Source organism: Chlorocebus sabaeus, chromosome 24 (genome assembly GCF_047675955.1).
Source record: "Chlorocebus sabaeus isolate Y175 chromosome 24, mChlSab1.0.hap1, whole genome shotgun sequence".
In the NCBI taxonomy this organism is placed as follows: Eukaryota; Metazoa; Chordata; class Mammalia; order Primates; family Cercopithecidae; genus Chlorocebus; species Chlorocebus sabaeus.
The window spans coordinates 64959218-64976750 of NC_132927.1; the positions used below are offsets into that span (position 1 = coordinate 64959218).

Sequence of the window (17533 nt, forward strand, 5' to 3'; positions counted from 1 at the left end):
ACCTAACAAGACAGGCCAAAACTCAAATTCAGGAAATCCAGAGAACCCCAGTAAGATACTCCATAAGAAGATCAACCCCAAGGTATATAATCATCAGATTCTCCAAGGTCAAAATGAAGGAAAAAAATGTTAAGGGCAGCCAGAGATAAAAGTCAGGTCACCTACAAAAGGGAGCCCATCAGACTAACAGCGGACCTCTCAGCAGAAGCCCTACAAGCCAGGAGAGACTAGGGGCCAATATTCAACATTCTTAAAGAATTTCCAACTTGGAATTTCATATCCAGCTAAACCAAACCTCATAAGTGAAGGAGAAATAAAATCCTTTTCAGACAAGCAAATGTTGAGGGAATTGGTCACCACCAGGCGTGCCTTGCAAGAACTCCTGAAGGAAGCACTAAATATGGAAAGGAAAAAGTGTTACCAGCCACTGCAAAAACACACTGAAATACAAAAATCAATGACACTATGAAGCAACTACACTAAGTGTGCAAAATAACCAGCTAGCATCGCGATGACAGGATCAAATTCACACATAACAATATTAACCTTAAATGTAAATCAGCTAAATGCCCCCAATTAAAAGACAGGGAATGGCATGCTGGATAAAGAGTCACGACCCATTGGTGTGCTCTATTCAAGAGACTTACCTCATGCGTAAAGACACATACAGACTCAAAATAAAGGGATGGAGGAAAATTTACCAAGCAAATGGAAAGCAGGAAAAAGCAGGGAGTGCAATCCTAGTTTCTAACAAAACAGATTTTAAACCAACAAAGATCAAAAAAGACAAAGATGGGCATTATATAATGGAAATGAGATCAGTTCAACAAGTAAAGCTAACTATCCTAAATATACATGCACCCAGTACGGGAGCACCCAGATTCATAAAACAAGTTCTTAGAGACCTACAAAGAGACAACTTAGACTCCCACATAACAGTGTGAGACTTTAACATCCCACTGTCAACATTAGATCATCAAGACAGAAAATTAACAAAGATATTCAGGACTTGAACTCAGCTCTGGATCAAGTGGACCTGATAGATATCTACAGAACTCTCCAACCAAAAACAATAGAATATATATACTTTCTTCTTGGCACCACATAGCACGTACCCTAAAATCAATCACATAATTGAAAGTAAAACACTCCTCAGCAAGTACAAAAGAACTGAAATCATAATAGTCTCTCAGACCACAGCACTATCAAATTAGAACTCAAGATTAAGAAAATCACTTCAAACCACACAACTATACAGAAGTTGAACAACCTGCTCCTAAATGACTCCTGGGTAAATAATGAAATTAAGGCAGAAATCAAGAAGTTCTTTGAAACCAATAAGAACATGGAGGCAAGATACCAGAATCTCTGGGACACAGCTAAAGCAGTGTTAAGAGGGAAATTTATAGCCGTAAATGCCCACATCAAAAAGCTAGAAAGATCTCAAATTGACACCCTAATATCACAACTATAAGAACTAGAGAACCAAGAGCAAACTAACCCCAAAGCTAGCAGAAAACAAGAAATAACCAAGATCAGAGCAGAACTGAAGGAAATAGAGACACGAAAAGCCCTTCAAAAAATATTAATGAATCCAGGGGCTGGTTTTTGAAAAAATAAATAAAAGAGACCATTAGCTAGACTAATAAAGAAGAATCAAATAGACACAATAAAAAATGATAAAGGGGACATCACCATTGATCCCACAGAAATACAAACAACTATCAGAATACTATAAACATCTCTATGCAAATAAACTAGAAAATCTAGAAGAAATGGATAAATTCCTGGACACATACACCCTCCAAAGACTGAACCAGGAAGAAGTTGAATCCCTGAATAGACCAATAACAAGTTCTGAAATTGAGGCAGTAATAAATAGTCTACCAACCAAAGACAGCCCAGGACCAGACAGATTTACACCTGAATTCTACCAGAGGTACAAAGAGGAGCTGGTACCATTTCTTCTGAAACTATTCCAAACAACTGAAAAAAAGGGACTCCTCCCTAACTCATTTTTTTGAGGCCAGCATCATCTTGATACCAAAACCTGGCAGAGATGCAACAAAAAAAGAAAACTCCAGGCCAATATGCCTGAAGAACATTGATGCAAAAGTCCTCAATCAAATACTGGCAAACTGAATCCAGCAGCACATCAAAAAGATTATCCACCACAATCAAGCTGTCTTCATCCCCAGGATGCTAGGCTTGTTCAACACACACAAATCAATAAACATAATTTATCACATAAACAGATCTAAAGACAAAGACCATATGATTATCTCAGTAGATGCAGAAAAGACCTTCGATAAAATTCAACATCCTATCATGTTAAAAACTCTCAATAAACTAGGTATTGATGGAACATACCTCAAAATAATAATGATAAACCCCACAATGAGTATCATACTGAATGGGCAAAAGCTGGAAGCATTCCCCTTGAAAACTAGCACAAGACAAGGATGCTCTCTCTCACCATTCCTATTCAGCATTGGAATTTCTGGCCAGGGCCATCAGACAAAAGAAAGAAAGAAAGTGTATTCCAATAGGAAGAGAGAAAGTAAAACTGTCTCTGTTTGCAGATGACATGATCATATATCTAGAAAATCCCATTATCTCGGCCCAAAAGTATCTTAAGCTGATAGGCAACTTCAGCAAAGTCAAAGGATACAAAATCAATGTGCAAAAACTACCAGCATTCCTATATACCAACAATAGACAAACAGAGAGCCAAATCATGAATAAATTCACATTCACAATTGCTATGAAGAGAATAAAATATCTAGGAATATAGCTAACAAGGGAAGTGAAGGACCTCTTCAAAAACTACAAACCACTGCTCAAGGAAATAAAAGAGGACAGAAACAAATGAAATAATTCCACGTTCATACATAGGAAGAATCAATATTGTGAAATGGCCATACTGCCTGTATTAGTCTGTTCTCACACTGCTATGAAGAAATACCTGGCTGGGTGTGGTGGCTGACACCTATAATCCCAGCACTTTGCAAGGCTGAGGCGGGCAGATCACTTGAGGTCAGGAGTTGAAGACCAGCCTGGCCAACATAGTGAAACCCTGTCTCTACTAAAAGTACAAAAATTAGCCAGGCATGGTAGTGCATGTCTGTAATCTCAGCTACTCAGGAGGCTGAGGCAGGAGAATCACTTGAACCCGGGAGGCAGAGGTTGCAGTGAGCTCAGATTGTGCCACTGCACTCCAGCCTGGGCTAAAAAGGTGAGACTGCATCTCAACAACAACAACAACAACAAAACCCCCAGAGACTTGGTAATTTATAAAGGAAAGAGATTTAATTGACTCACAGTTCTGCATTACTGAGGAGGCCCCATGAAACTTACAATCATAGCAGAAGGCAAAGGAGAAGCAGGCACCTTCTTCACAGGGCAGCAGAATGGAGTGAGTACAAGCAGGTGAAATCCCAGACAGATAAAACCATTAGATGTTGTGAGACTCACTATCACAAGAACAGCACAGGAAAGACCTGCCCCCATGATTCAATTACCTTCCACGAAGTCCCTCCCACAACACATATGAATTCAAGATGAGATTTGGGTGGGGACACAGCCAAACCATATCATTCTGACCCTGGCACCTCCCAAATCTCATGTCCTCACATTTCAAACCCAATCATGCCTTCCCAACAGTCCACCAAAGTCTTAACTCATTTCACCATTAACTCAAAAGTCCACAGTCTAACATCTCATCTGGGACAAGGCAAGTCCCTTCCACCTACGAGCTTGTAAAATCAAAAGCAGTTAGTTACTTCCTAGATACAATGGGAATACAGGCTTTGGGTAATACAGCTGTTCCACATCGGGGAGACTGGCCAAAACCAAGGGGTTACAGGCCCCATTGAAGTCCAAAATCCAGCAGGGCAGTCAGATCTTAAAGCTCCAGTGATCTCCTTTGACTCCATGTCTCACATCCAGTTCATGCTGATGCAAGAGGTGGGTTTCCATGGTCTTGGGCAGCTCCACCCCCGTGGCTTTGCAGAGTATAGCCCCCTTCCTGACTGCTTTCACGGGCTGGCATTGAGTGCCTGAGGCTTTTCCAGGCACATGATGCAAGCTGTCTGGTGTTCTACCATTCTGGGATCTGAAGGATGGTTGCCCTCTTCTCACACCTCCACTAGGCAGTGTCCCAGTAGGGACTCTGTATGGGGGCTCCGACCCCACATTTCCCTTTTGCACTGCCCTAGCAGAGGTTCTCCATGAGGTCCCCGCCCCTGCAGCAAACTTCTGCTTGGGCATCCAGGCACTTCCATACATCCTCTGAAATCTAGGTGGAGGTTCCCAAACCTCAATTCTTGACTTCTGTGCACCTGCAGGTTCAATACCACATGGAAGCTGCCAAGGCTTGGGGCTTCTGATCTGAAGCAACAGTCCAAGCTGTTCTTTGGCCCCTTTCAGCCATAGATGGAGCAGCTGGAATGCAGGGTACCAAGTCCCTAGGCTGCACCAAGTAGGCAGGACCTGGGCCTGGCCCGTGAAACCATCTTTTCCTCCTAGGCTTCCAGGCATCTGATGGGAAGGGCTGCCGTGAAGACTTCTGACATGCTCTGAAGACACTTTCCCCATTGTTTTGGGAATTAACATTCAGCTCTTCATTATTTATGCAAACTTCTGCAGCTGGCTTGAATTTCTCCTCAGAAAATGAGATATTCTTTTCTATCACAGTCAGGTTGCAAATTTCCTGAACTTTTATGCTCTGGTTTCCTTTGAAAACTGAATACTTTAAACATCACCAAAGTCACCTCTTGAATACTTTGTTGCTTAGAAATTTCTTCCTCCAGATACCCTAAATCATCTCCCTCAAGTTCAAAGTTCCACAAATCTCTAGGGGAGAGGGAAAATGCCACCAGTCTTCTCTTTGCTAAAACATAACAAGAGTCACCTTTGCTCCAGTTCCCAACAAGTTCCTCATCTCCATCTGAGACCACCTTAGCCTGGATTTCATTGCGTGTATCATTATCAGCATTTTGGTCAAAGCCATTCTACAAGTCTCTAGGAAGTTCCAAACTTTCTCACATTTTCCTGTCTGCTTCTGAGCCCTCCAAACTGTTCCAACCTCTGCTTGTTACCCAGTTCCAAAGTTGCTTCCACATTTTTAGGTATCTTTTCAGCAGCATCCCACTCTACTGGTACCAATTTACTGTATTAGTCCGTTCTCACACTGCTATGAAGAAACACCTGAGACGGGGAAATTTGTAAAGGAAAGAGATTTAATTGACTCACAGTTCCACACTGCTGAGGAGGTCCCAGGAAGCTTACAATCATGGCAGAAGGCAAAGGAAAGCAGGCATCTTCTTCACAGGGTGGCAGGCTAGAGTGAGTGCAAGCAGGTGAAATGCCAGACACATGAAACCATCAGATGTCGTTGGACTCACTCTCATGAGAACAGCACGGGAAGACCTGCCCCCATGATTCAATTACCTCCCACCAGGTCCCTCCCACAACATGTGGGAATTCAAGATGAGATTTGGGTGGGGACAGAGCCAAACTGTATCACCGCTCAAGGTAATTTATAGATTCAATGGTCAGAAATAAGACCACATATCTATGACCGTTTGATCTTTGACAAACCTGACAAAAACAAGTAATGGGGAAAGGATTTTCTATTTATTTATTTGTTTGTTTGTATTTTTTCTGAGACAGAGTCTTGCTCTGTCTCTCAGGATGGAGTGCAGTGGCATGATCTCGGCTCACTGCAACCTTCACCTCCTGGGTTCAAGCAATTCTCTTGCCTAAGCCTCCCAAGTAGCTAGGACTACAGACACACACCACCACACCTGGCTAATTTTTGTATTTTTAGTAGATACAGGGTCTCACCATGTTGGTCAGACTGGTCTCAGACTCCTGAGCTCACGCGATCTGCCCACCTTGGCCTCCCAAAGTGCTAGGATTACAGGCATGAGTCACCACACCGGCCAGATTTCCTATTTAATAAATGGTGCTGGGAAAACTGGCTAGCCACATGCATAAAATTGAAACTGGACCCCTTCCTTACACCTTATACAAAAATTAACTCAAGATGGATTAAAGACTTAAATGTAAAACCCAAAACTATAAAAACCCTAGAAGAAAATCTAGGCAATACCATTCAGGACACAGGTACAGGCAAAGATTTAATGATGAAAATGTCAAAAGCAATTGCAACAAAAGCAAAAATTGACAAATGGGATTTAATTAAAATAAAGAGCTTCATCACAGCAAAAGAAACTATCATCAGAATGATGAGGCAACCTACAGAATGGGAGAAAATTTTTTGCAATCTGTCCATCTGACAAAGGTCTAATATCTAGAATCTACAAGGAACTTAAAACAAATTCACAAGAAATAACCCCATTAAAAGGTGGGCAAAGGACATGAGCAGACAGTTCTCAAAAGAAGACATTTATGCAGCCGAGAAACATATTAAAAAAAGCTCAACCTCACTGATCATTAGAGAAATGCAAATCAAAACCACATTGAGATACCATCTCACACCAGTCAGAATGGCGATGATTAAATAGTCAAGAAACAACAGATGCTGCTAAGGCTGTGGAGAAATAGGAACACTTTTACTCTGTTGGTGGGAATGTAAATTAGCTCAAACACTGTGGAAGACAGTGTGGTGATTCCTCAAAGACCTAGAACCAGAAACACCATTTGACCCAGCAATGTCATCACTGAGTATATACACAAAGGAATAGAAATCATTCTATTACAAAGATACTTGCACACATATGTTCACTGCAGCACTACTCACAATAACAAAGGCATGGAATCAACTCAAGTGCCCACCAATGATAGACTGGAAAAAGAAAATGTGGTATATATTCACCATGGAATACTATGCAGCCATAAAAAGTAACAAGATCATGTCCTTTGTGGGGACATGGATGGAGCTGGAAGCTATTATCCTCAGCAAACTAACACAGGAACAGAAAACCAAATACTGCATGTTCTCCTTTATAAGTGGGAGCTGAACAATAAGAACATAAGGATACAGGGAGAGGAACACACACTAGGGCCTGTTGGGGGGCAGGGGGGCAGGAGAGCATTGGGATAAACAGCTAATGCACATGGAGCTTAGTATCTAGGTGATGGGTTGACAGGTGCAACAAGCCATCATGGCACATGTTTTCCTATGTGACAAACCTGCACATCCTGCACATGTATCCCAGAACTTAAAATAACGTAAAATAAAAAAAATTTTTTAAAGCCACATCTGCCCTAACAGTATAGGAGACTAGTCTTGCACCTGAACCTCCTAGACAAAACTGGAATTCATGAAGGGACGTACATTAATTGTACTCATTACAGTACTAGCTTTCAAATTTTTATGTTAATTTTAGGTTCCAAAATACTCATAGTGATAATCTAATACCATTATTTCCAAATTTAAAAAAAAATGTTATCTCTGAATCATTAGCATCCAGAGTAAACATGGGTTATATAGTTTTTTGAAAAATCTTCTTCACTCAAGTTTCACAGAGATAATAATGGTCAACTAAGCAAAATGGATACTGTGAGAATAATTCTTACTCTAGTTTGAAGACTTTTTGAACACTGGAATATGAACACAGTATTGGTTTCCTAGAGGCTGTAACAAATTACCACAAATTGTGTGTCCTAAAACAACAAGAATTCATTCTCTCACAGTTCTGGAGACTAGAAATCTGAAATTAAGATGTTGGCAGAGCTATGCTCTATTGTGAAAGGTCTTGGGAACAATCCTTCCTTGTTCTCTCTAGCTTCTGGTGGTTGTAGCAATCCTTGGTGCTCCTTGGTTTATAGGTACATCACTCCAATCCTCTGCTTCCATCATCATGCTGCATTCTCCCAGTGTGTCTGTGTCCCTATATCTTCACATGGCCTTCTTATAAGGACATCAGTCATTGGATTTAGAGCCCAACCAAATCTGGTATGCCTTTGCCTTAAGCTGATTATATCTGCTAAGACTCTATTTCTAAATAAGGACACATTCACAAGTACTGCAGAGTTAGAACTTCAACATATTTTTCAGGGGGACACAACTCAACTCACAACAAATACAATAGTAAAGAATTATAATTTCCTTCTACAAATCATAAATCTAAAGACAATATAACCTAGAAATGTTTTCTTTAAAATAAATATTATAGCTTGCTATCAAAAAAGGGGCTATAGCCAGGCATGGTGGCTCATGTTTGTAATCTCAGCACTTTGAGAGGCTGAGGTGGGTGAATCACTTGAGGTCAGGAGTTCAAGACCAGCCTGGCCAACATGGTGAAATCCCGTCTCTACTAAACATACAAAAATAAGCTGGCCGTGGTGGTGCACACCTGTAGTCCCTGTTACTCGGGAGGCTGAGGCAGGAGAATTGCTTGAACTCGGGAGGTGGAGGATGCATTGAACCAAAATCACGCCACTGCACTCCAGCCTGGGTGATAGAGCAAGACTCCATCTCAAAGAATAAAAATAAAAAATAAAAAAATAAAGGTGCTATAGTCCCTACAAAAAAAACTTTTTCAAAAAAAAGTCGTCGAAGCCATCAAACAAGAGATAGTATTATCTGATGATAAAAGAGTCCCAGGAAATTTAGAACTGGATTATACTTATTTTTTCACCATTACTCTGACTAGTGTATAGAGTAGTGTATAGTATAGTGTAGCATATAGTAAGGGCCTTTTAGGTCATTGGAAAAATTTGCTCAAAATTAATTACTTTTCAACTCAATAATACCATTAATAAACTTTGCTCTTCAAGGTTGCTTTAAAAGAAACATCAATTATTTTACTTCAGTGTTTTATGCTGAAACTTTCTTCATTTTTCACCTCGAGCCAGAAGTTAGAGTCCAGCCTGGGCAACAGGGTAAAATCTCATGTCTATACAAGATACAAAAATTAGCTAGTAAAAAATTATTGGTAATAATTTATCGATAATTAAAATACTGCACAGCTATACTTACATTGTTATGATTTTGTCTTTTTATATTTCAATATACTAAACATTAAATTATATATTTAGTTTCACTAATTTTACTTTAAATTTTTTTGACTCATGAATATCGTAAGAAATAAAAGACAGATATTTAATTACATGCAATTTTTTTTTTGGCAAAAACTCTCCAAACAGCATATTGTCATTTTCTTCTAGTATTACAACCATATCTCAGGAGAAAAACAGAGAAACCTTTTTTTAAAAATGTGTCTGGCAATAAAGACTTTATGAAAGAAGCTTATCTATCCTGGCCTGGGTTCTCCATAGAGGAGGAAAAATCATACTTGAGAATTCAAAAACACAGGGTGGCTTTCACAAACCTTAGATTCAAATGTATACTAATTACATGATTTATGTAATCCCAGTTAAATAAACTTTCAGTGGTTCTCGATGGTAGCACACAAGACACCTGAAGAAAGAAACACATAATCTCTACAGAAGCACACACCCTTGATGCAGACATGGGATTCCCACAGGTAAAGCCCAATCAAACATGAACTCACAATACAAATTTAAAATGCACAAGAAGATGGACCACTAGGAGGGAGTCAGCAGAAAAAAAAAACAAACAAACGCCGGGCGCGGTGGCTCACGCCTGTAATCCCAGCACTTTGGGAGGCCGAGGCGGGCGGATCACAAGGTCAGGAGATCGAGACCATGGTGAAACCCCGTCTCTACTAAAAAATAGAAAAAAATTAGCCGGGCGCAGTGGCGGGCGCCTGTAGTCCCAGCTACTCGGAAGGCTGAGGCAGGAGAACGGCGTGAACCCGGAAGGCGGAGCTTGCAGTGAGCCGAGATTGCGCCACTGCACTCCAGCCTGGGGGACAGAGCGAGACTCCGTCTCAAAAAAAAAAAAAAAAAAAAAACAAACAAACAAGAAAACAGCCATAAGAATGGTAAGAAAAACACGGCATAATGAGATCCTTGGAGATAATTAGATTTTATATTCTTTATCTGAAATGGGTAGTTAAGATTAAAGATAGAAAAGAGTAAATCTAAAATATAAACAAGAAGTATGACATTAAAATATCTCAGGCAAACTTGAAAACAAATAGAAGTTATAAAAGTGACAATTATCAAAATTAACTAATGGGTAGGTTAAAAACAGATGGGAATGAACTGCTATAAAAAGAATTAAAAACTAGAATAAAGATCTAAAAAATTACACAGATGCTACACAGAGACAGACAGAAAACATGAGATGAGCAAGACGAGGACTAATAGTGTAGAATTAAAAAACAGAAAGTCCATTATAAACTTGGAATTGGCCAGGTGCCATGGCTGACGCCTGTAATCCCAGCACTTTAGGATGCCACGGTGGGCAGATCATGAGGTCAGGTGATCGAGACCAGCCTGGCCAAGACAGTGAAACCCCTTCTCTACTAAAGATACAAAAATTAGCCAGGCATGGTGGTGGGTTCCTATAATCCCAGCTACTCGGGAGGCTGAGGCAGAACCACTTGAACCCAGGAGGTGGAGGTTGCAGTGAGTTGAGATCGCAACATTGCACTCCAGCCTGGACGACAGAGCGAGACTCTGTCTCGAAAAAAAAAAAAAAAAACTCAGATTTGATTATAATTAAAACTTAAATCTGGAGGATATAAGTTTTTAACAGAAACTTTCCAATATGTATGGCCAGAAGCAGTGGCTCACACCTGTAATCCCAACACTTTGGAAGGCTGAGGCAGGTGGATCACCTGAAGTCAGGAGTTCGAGACCAGTCTGGCCAACATGGCAAAACCGTGTCTTTACTAAAAATACAAAAAATTAGCTGGGCATGGTGGCAGCTGCCTGTAATCCCAGCTACTTGGGAGGCTGAGCCAGGAGAATAGCTTGAACCTAGGAGGTGGAGGTGGCAGTGAGCCAAGATTACGCCATTGCACTCCAGCCTGGGCAACAAGAGTGAAACTCCATCTCAAAAAAAAAGAAACTTTCCAATATGTCATTATATAGAAAAGTGCAAAAGGCTGGCAAAAATTTAGAAAGCATTTACTTCATGAACTTTAAGAATATAAACATTAGGTCGGGCACAGTGGTTCACAACTGTCATCCCAGCACCTTGGGAGGCCAAGGCAGGCTTGAGCCAGGAGTTAGAGACCAGCCTGGGCAACATGGTAAAATCTCATGTCTACACAAAATACAAAAATTAGCTAGGTGTGGTGGTGCATGCCTGCAGTTCCAGCTATTCAGGAGGCTGAGATGGGAGGATCACTCAGCTTGGCAGGTGGAAGTTGCAGAGATTGTGCCACTGTACTCCAGCCTGGGTGACAGAGTAAAACACTGTCTCAAAAAAAAAAAAAAAAAAAAAAAAAAATCATAATCACTAAGCCATGTTGCATTTTTTTTTTTTTTTCTTTTTTTTTGAGACGGAGTCTCGCTCTGTCGCCCAGGCTGGAGTGCAGTGGCCGGATCTCAGCTCACTGCAAGATCCGCCTCCCGGGTTCACGCCATTCTCCTGCCTCAGCCTCCCGAGTAGCTGGGACTATAGGCGCCCGCCACCTCGCTCGGCTAGTTTTTTGTATTTTTTAGTAGAGATGGGGTTTCACCGTGTTAGCCAGAATGGTCTCGATCTCCTGACCTCGTGATCCGCCCGTCTCGGCCTCCCAAAGTGCTGGGATTACAGGCTTGAGCCACCGCGCCCGGCCCCATGTTGCATTTTTATACTTCTTTAACTGATTGCCATAAAATTGAGCTGTTTGCTAGAAATTTTCCTATGACAAGCTACTTTAACTATAGTGAATTATTTTTTATAAAATGTTAAGTCTCAGGATCATAATAGATGTACATTCATTTGTTGAGGAAAAGAGTATTTGCTTATTGAATGATTCAAAGAGATACTATGTTTTATAATATTTAATCCAGCATGACTTTAGTGATCTTGTTATAATTAACCAGTATAAAACCACACATATCCCTTTTAAGTTAAAATCCACCTGTTTTCCTCTTGAATCAATGATAGAAATTAAAATAAAGGTGAATATAGAAGAATATATATAAGTTTTTGACACACGGTCTCACTTTGTCACCTAGGCTGGAGTGCAGTGGCGTGTTCATGGCTCACTGCAGCCTTGGCTTGCTGGGCTCAAGCAGTCCTCCTGCTTCAGCCCCCCACGTAGCTGGGACTACAGATGCACGCCACCACGCCCAGCTAACTTTTGTATTTTTTTTTAGAGACAGGATTTTTCCACTCCTGAGCTCGAGCAATCTGCCCACCTTGGCCTCTCAAAGTGCTGAGATTACAGGCATGAGCCACCGTGTCTGGCCCTTACAAAGAATATTTAAAAACAAAAATATAGAATCATGAATTTTCTATACAACCTAACATAAAGATCTTGTCCTAGAAGGAGCCACTAACACTAGCAGACAATTTTTCAGTATTAATATAAGACATACATCCACAGATTCGGAAAGCACAACAAATTCCTAAGCAGCATACATGAATTCAGAGACATGCATGATGTTATTAAACCACAGAACTGCAGAATAAAGTAAAAGAGAGAAGTGGAAACAAGAAGACTCATATATTTCAACCAAGAACTCCAGAAGCAGTTGTATTAGCATTTAAGAATGAGAGTAAAAAATCAAAATATGTTCAGACTAGTGGTATACTAAGGTCAGGGTGGTTGTAACAGTTTATTCTAAGTGTCAATATGCTGCCTATAGAGAACTTTAAAATAATAATAATAAAACTGAATAAAAATTAATCTGCTTTTTAGCAAAAGTGATGTCAGTGATAAAATACTTTTGCTGCCGGGATAGACCACTTCCACCATTCTGCCCTTGATAAACCACTGATTCAGACAAAAGGAGCTAAGTAAATTTCTAACAAATCTTTCATTAAAGAAACTCTAAAGTAGGAAAAAGAAAATGATAAAAGCAAAAAGTATGATATCCAAGAAGAAAAGGTAAACAAAGAAATGTTTAAGCACAAAAAATCCTGAATAAACAATGACTGAATAAAACAATAATAATGACAATTGAAGGGGGTTATTGAGGGTAAAAAAAATTCAAAGCTGGACATCAATAACTAAAAAAGGGGAGGACAGTGACCAGAGTTCAAGTGTTCTAGAGACTGTGATAAACTTTAGATTATTAGTTGTTTATATATTAAATACTTAACGGTAACTCTAAAAGAGAATAGACCATGACTTTTAAGTCAATAGAAGAATTACAATTCATGCTACCTATCTTCAAACTGGCCTTTACTGTGGTTAGATAATCCTTTCCTTCATCTGTTGATGCTATTTTTATATATATACACACATATATATTTGTTTTTTCTTTGAGACAGGGTCTCATTCTGTCCCCCAGGCTGGAGCGCAGGAACATGATCTCTGCTCACTGCAACCTCTGCCTCCCAAGTTCAAGAGACCCTCCCACCTCCACCTCCCAAGGACCTGGGGCTATGGGCATGTGCCATCATGCCTGGCTAATTTTTGTACTTTGTGTAGAGACAGAGTTTCGCCATGTTGCCCAGGCTGGTCTTGAACTCCTGAGCTCAAGTGATCCTCCTGCCTCGGCCTCCCAACGTGTGCTGGGATTACAGACGTGAGCCACCATGCCCAGCCTTGCTATCATATTTTTTACAGTAACTATTCCCAACTTTTGCAACTAGCACTCTTCCTATAGTGTCCTCATCCTATAATATTCCCTGCCACTTTGCTTAGAAACTCAAAGCTTCCCATATATCTTCAACTACCCTAGGTTAATAGTAACGGCCTTGCTCCTATAATTGAGCCTTGCCTGTCTCTCTACCCTGACAGCTTCATCTGCCTCCTACAAATGGACTAAGTTCTATTTACAATATCCTTCCCTCAACTGTCTACCCACAACTGTCTACCCTCTTAGTTTCCAGTTCTTTTTTGATTTTATTTTTAGTCCCCACTATGCCTTAGAAAAGTTTCCAGTTCTAAATTATGTATAATCCATAGTCACAAAGGAGAGAAAAACTTAGCTTCTGTTTACTTCCTATATTCTTTATTCAACAAGTTATTGGAAATTTGCTCAGTTTAGGCATGATGATAGGAGGTCCCATAAAGCAAAGACTGAGTACAATTACATTTCTCTACGTGGCACCATGAGCAAGTAGATGTTGAATAAATATTTCAACATATTTAAAGTCTTTTTAAAATGTGCCTAGTTTTGCTTTCTTATATTTGTAAAGGTTAGAAAACGTGACAGCTTAATCTATGTTCAAGTCTGAGAGCCTCTTACCCTTTTTCAGCTTCCGGACAGCCAACATACAATGACTAGGAGAGAGATCCCATATTCTTAAGGTTTTATCATCACTTACAGTAGCACAGATGGGCAGATAAGGGTGTGTAGCTAAACCCCACACCTCTCCTTCCATGTGTCCCTATAAAGAAAATATAGGATCAATTTAGTGTATGCGTGTGTGTGTGTGTGTGTATTTATACACAGTTTTATTTAGAATAAAGCTAAAGATAACATTCAATAACATATGATAATAGATAGGATACTGAATAGTAAGTCTAATAAAACTTTTCTGTTTATCTTTGGGAAACACAATAAAATATCTCTGTAACAACTTTAGCTCCACAATTACAATATAATCAAGTGATAATTAAAGTTAGCTTGTAATCCTAAAACATTCTCTGGGTGGAGAGAATAGGAATCGGCTGCTCTGGAATGTTAGTAATTGCCACACAGGAGGCACTTTCCTGCATGAGAGAGTGAGGAGCTCCACAGACCTGCTCACCAGTGAAACTAGTAAAAATCAATTAAAATAAAACACAATCATTTAAAGTCTCTGAAAATAGTTCCAAGGAGATGCAACAAAGGAAGGAACATTTATTTAAGAAAATCTGCTAAAATTTGTTAAGAACAGTGAGAGTCTATGGTATTTAAACTGAGATCCACTCCCTTCCTCTCTCCTCATCTAGACGGAAACTCCGAGACTGATGCAACCAAGAACAGGCTCTCTCTCCCTGCAGCTCCCGGTCAGAGTGCTATCTTCCCAGGCAGGGCAGGATGTCAGCATTTCTCATCCTGCCCTCAGTCTCCTGTTGCTGAGGCTAAATTCTTATTGAGCTCAGCTGACAGATGGGAGCTAGCTTCTGCCCAGCCCCTCCTCCAGATGGAGGCTCTACTTTGGATATAGTGCCTCTGAGAATAATGGGGTCCTGGTGGTAACTCAGGAACAGCTGAGACTACTGTCCACTGTCCCCTCTCCCCTTACCAAGTACTCAGGGCCTAAAGCCTGAGATACTCAAAGATAAGGATTCCATTGACCTCACTCTCAACTCTAGAGCCCTAGTTCAGAGATTTTGCCTGGAGGGAGAGGCAATCCAGAAAACCAGATAGCTCCTAATCTCTTCTCAAAGGAACTGACTTCATTTACAGAAGAGTGTGAAAAAGCTCATGAGTAAGTATGCTCTCAAAAATGGTGAAAATTGTTTTGAAAATTTCTTAACTATTCTTGAATATTTTTTCTTCTATATGGTTTTTGTTTCCAGAATTTGTAAAAAAAATCTAATAAAAAGTAATTGGGAGGAGGCTGGTAGGCTCACTGGAAATATAGGCTAAACCACAGGCCAGCTAGTTTGTCCAAGAGAACCAGCTGGGAAGAGCCTGCTTGGAGTCAGAAACAAACCCCAAACAAGAACCTTGGGAAGTATCCCTTTAAAGGAACCTGAATTTGATTGGTTTAGCCTGTGGCACAATTTATACCTGAGGAAAATGTTGAAAACTGAAAACAACAGAGTAATAAGCTAGCAATTAAAGGAGTTTAACAGTTGGGTGTGGTCTGGGAAAGAGACAAAGATGAGGGAACCCTTCCTGAATTACATTATAAAGTCATTATTACCCTGATATTAAAGCTTGATTTCTTGTGATATCAAAGATATCACAAGAAAACTAAAGACCAATATCCCTTATAAATACTGATGCTAAAATCCTCAACAAAATACTGGCAAACCAAATCCAATACATATAAAAAATCAGATACCACAACCAAGTGGGATTTATCCTAGGAATGCAAGATTGACATTACATAAAAAATCAATGAATGTAATACACTGTATCAACAGAATTAAAAATGAAAACCACATGATCAGCTTAATAGACACAGAAAAACTGACAAATCCCTTCCCATCTATGATGAAAATGCTCCACAAACTTGGAATAAAAGGGTAGTAACTCCTCAACTTAACCTCAGTAAGGAGCATCTATGAAAAACCCAAGTTAACATTATACTCAATGGTGGAGGACTAGATGCTTTCACTCTAAGACCAGGAACAAGACAAGGATGTTCTGTTCTCACCACTTACATTTAACAGTATATACTAGAGGTTCTAGTAAGGACAATGGGACAAGAAAAAGAAATAGCAGGCATCCAGATTGGACAAGAAGAAGTAAAACTATGTGTATTTACAGATGACATAATCTTGTATACAGAAAATCCTAAATAATCCACTATAAAACTATCAGAACTAATAAATGAGGTCAGCAAGTTTACAGGTTATAAGGTTAATGAGAAAATCTACTGCATTTTGATATACGAGAAATGAATAATAAACAATCAAAATTAAGAAAACAATTGTATTTATAACAGCATTAAAAATAATGAAAGTTAAAAATAAATTTAACAAAATGAGTGCAAGATCTATACACTGAAAACTACAATACACTCAGAAAAAGTTAAAAGAAGATCTAATTAAATAGGGAGCTTATCCCATGTTCATGGACTGAAAGACTTAATGTTATGATGGCACTACTCCCCAAAGTGATCCATGGAATAATGCTGCTGCAAACACTGTACAGTTTGTTGTTGTTGTTGTTAAATATATGTAAACACTTCTGTAGGGTATACATATTCCTATACTTGTAATTACTATCATTTTATAATATTTTTATTTCTAGCATGGAGAGTTTCTGAAAGCTTTCTTAACTATTCTTGAATATTTTTTCTTCTATATGGTTTTTAATGTCTTTCCAGAATTTGTAAAAAATCTAATTAAAATTTTGATTGTGATTAAATTTATATAACTTATTTCTTTTATTCTTTAGTAAAATCTTACAGTTTTGTTAACACAGGTCGAGTATATTTTTAGCTATATTTATTCCCCGTTACTGTATTTTTTGTGTGTGTGAGCACCATTCTTTTAAAGAAATGAGGTCTCCCTCTGTCACTCAGGCTGCCATGCAGTGGTGCAATCATAGCTCACTGCACCCTTGAACTCCTGGGCTCAAGTGATCCTCCTACATTAGCCTCCTGAGTAGCTGGGACTACACATGTGTGCAAGAAAACCCAGCTAATTTTATTTTATTTAGAGGTGTGTGTGTGGGGGGGGTCTTACTATGTTGCCCAGGCTGATCTTGAACACTCGGCTTCAAGTGATTCTCCCACCTCAGCCTCCTGAGTAGCTGGGATTATTGGCATGAGCAACTGCACCTGGTGCAAGTAACATTTTATTTATTTATTTATTTATTTATTTATTTATTTATTTATTGAGAGGGAATCTTGCTCTGTTGCCCAGGCTGGAGTGCAGTGGCACGATCTTGGCTCACTAGAACCTCCACCTCCCAGGTT

At 39.6% G+C, this 17533-nt stretch overlaps 1 protein-coding gene across 17 annotated transcripts in view; it reads right to left on the minus strand.

Annotated features, from left to right (window-relative positions):
* EML5 (EMAP like 5) overlaps window positions 1–17533 on the minus strand; it is a 188452-nt gene that overhangs the window by 60912 nt on the left and 110007 nt on the right. For all 17 annotated transcript variants that reach the window (XR_005235451.2, XR_012091027.1, XR_012091028.1 and 14 more), the window contains exon 21: window positions 14197–14338. Coding sequence is in view for 8 of the 17 variants with exons in the window: in XM_073011239.1 (XP_072867340.1) it covers window positions 14197–14338 (142 nt within the window). In the remaining 9 variants the exon portion in view is untranslated. The remainder of the gene's footprint in view (window positions 1–14196; window positions 14339–17533) is intronic.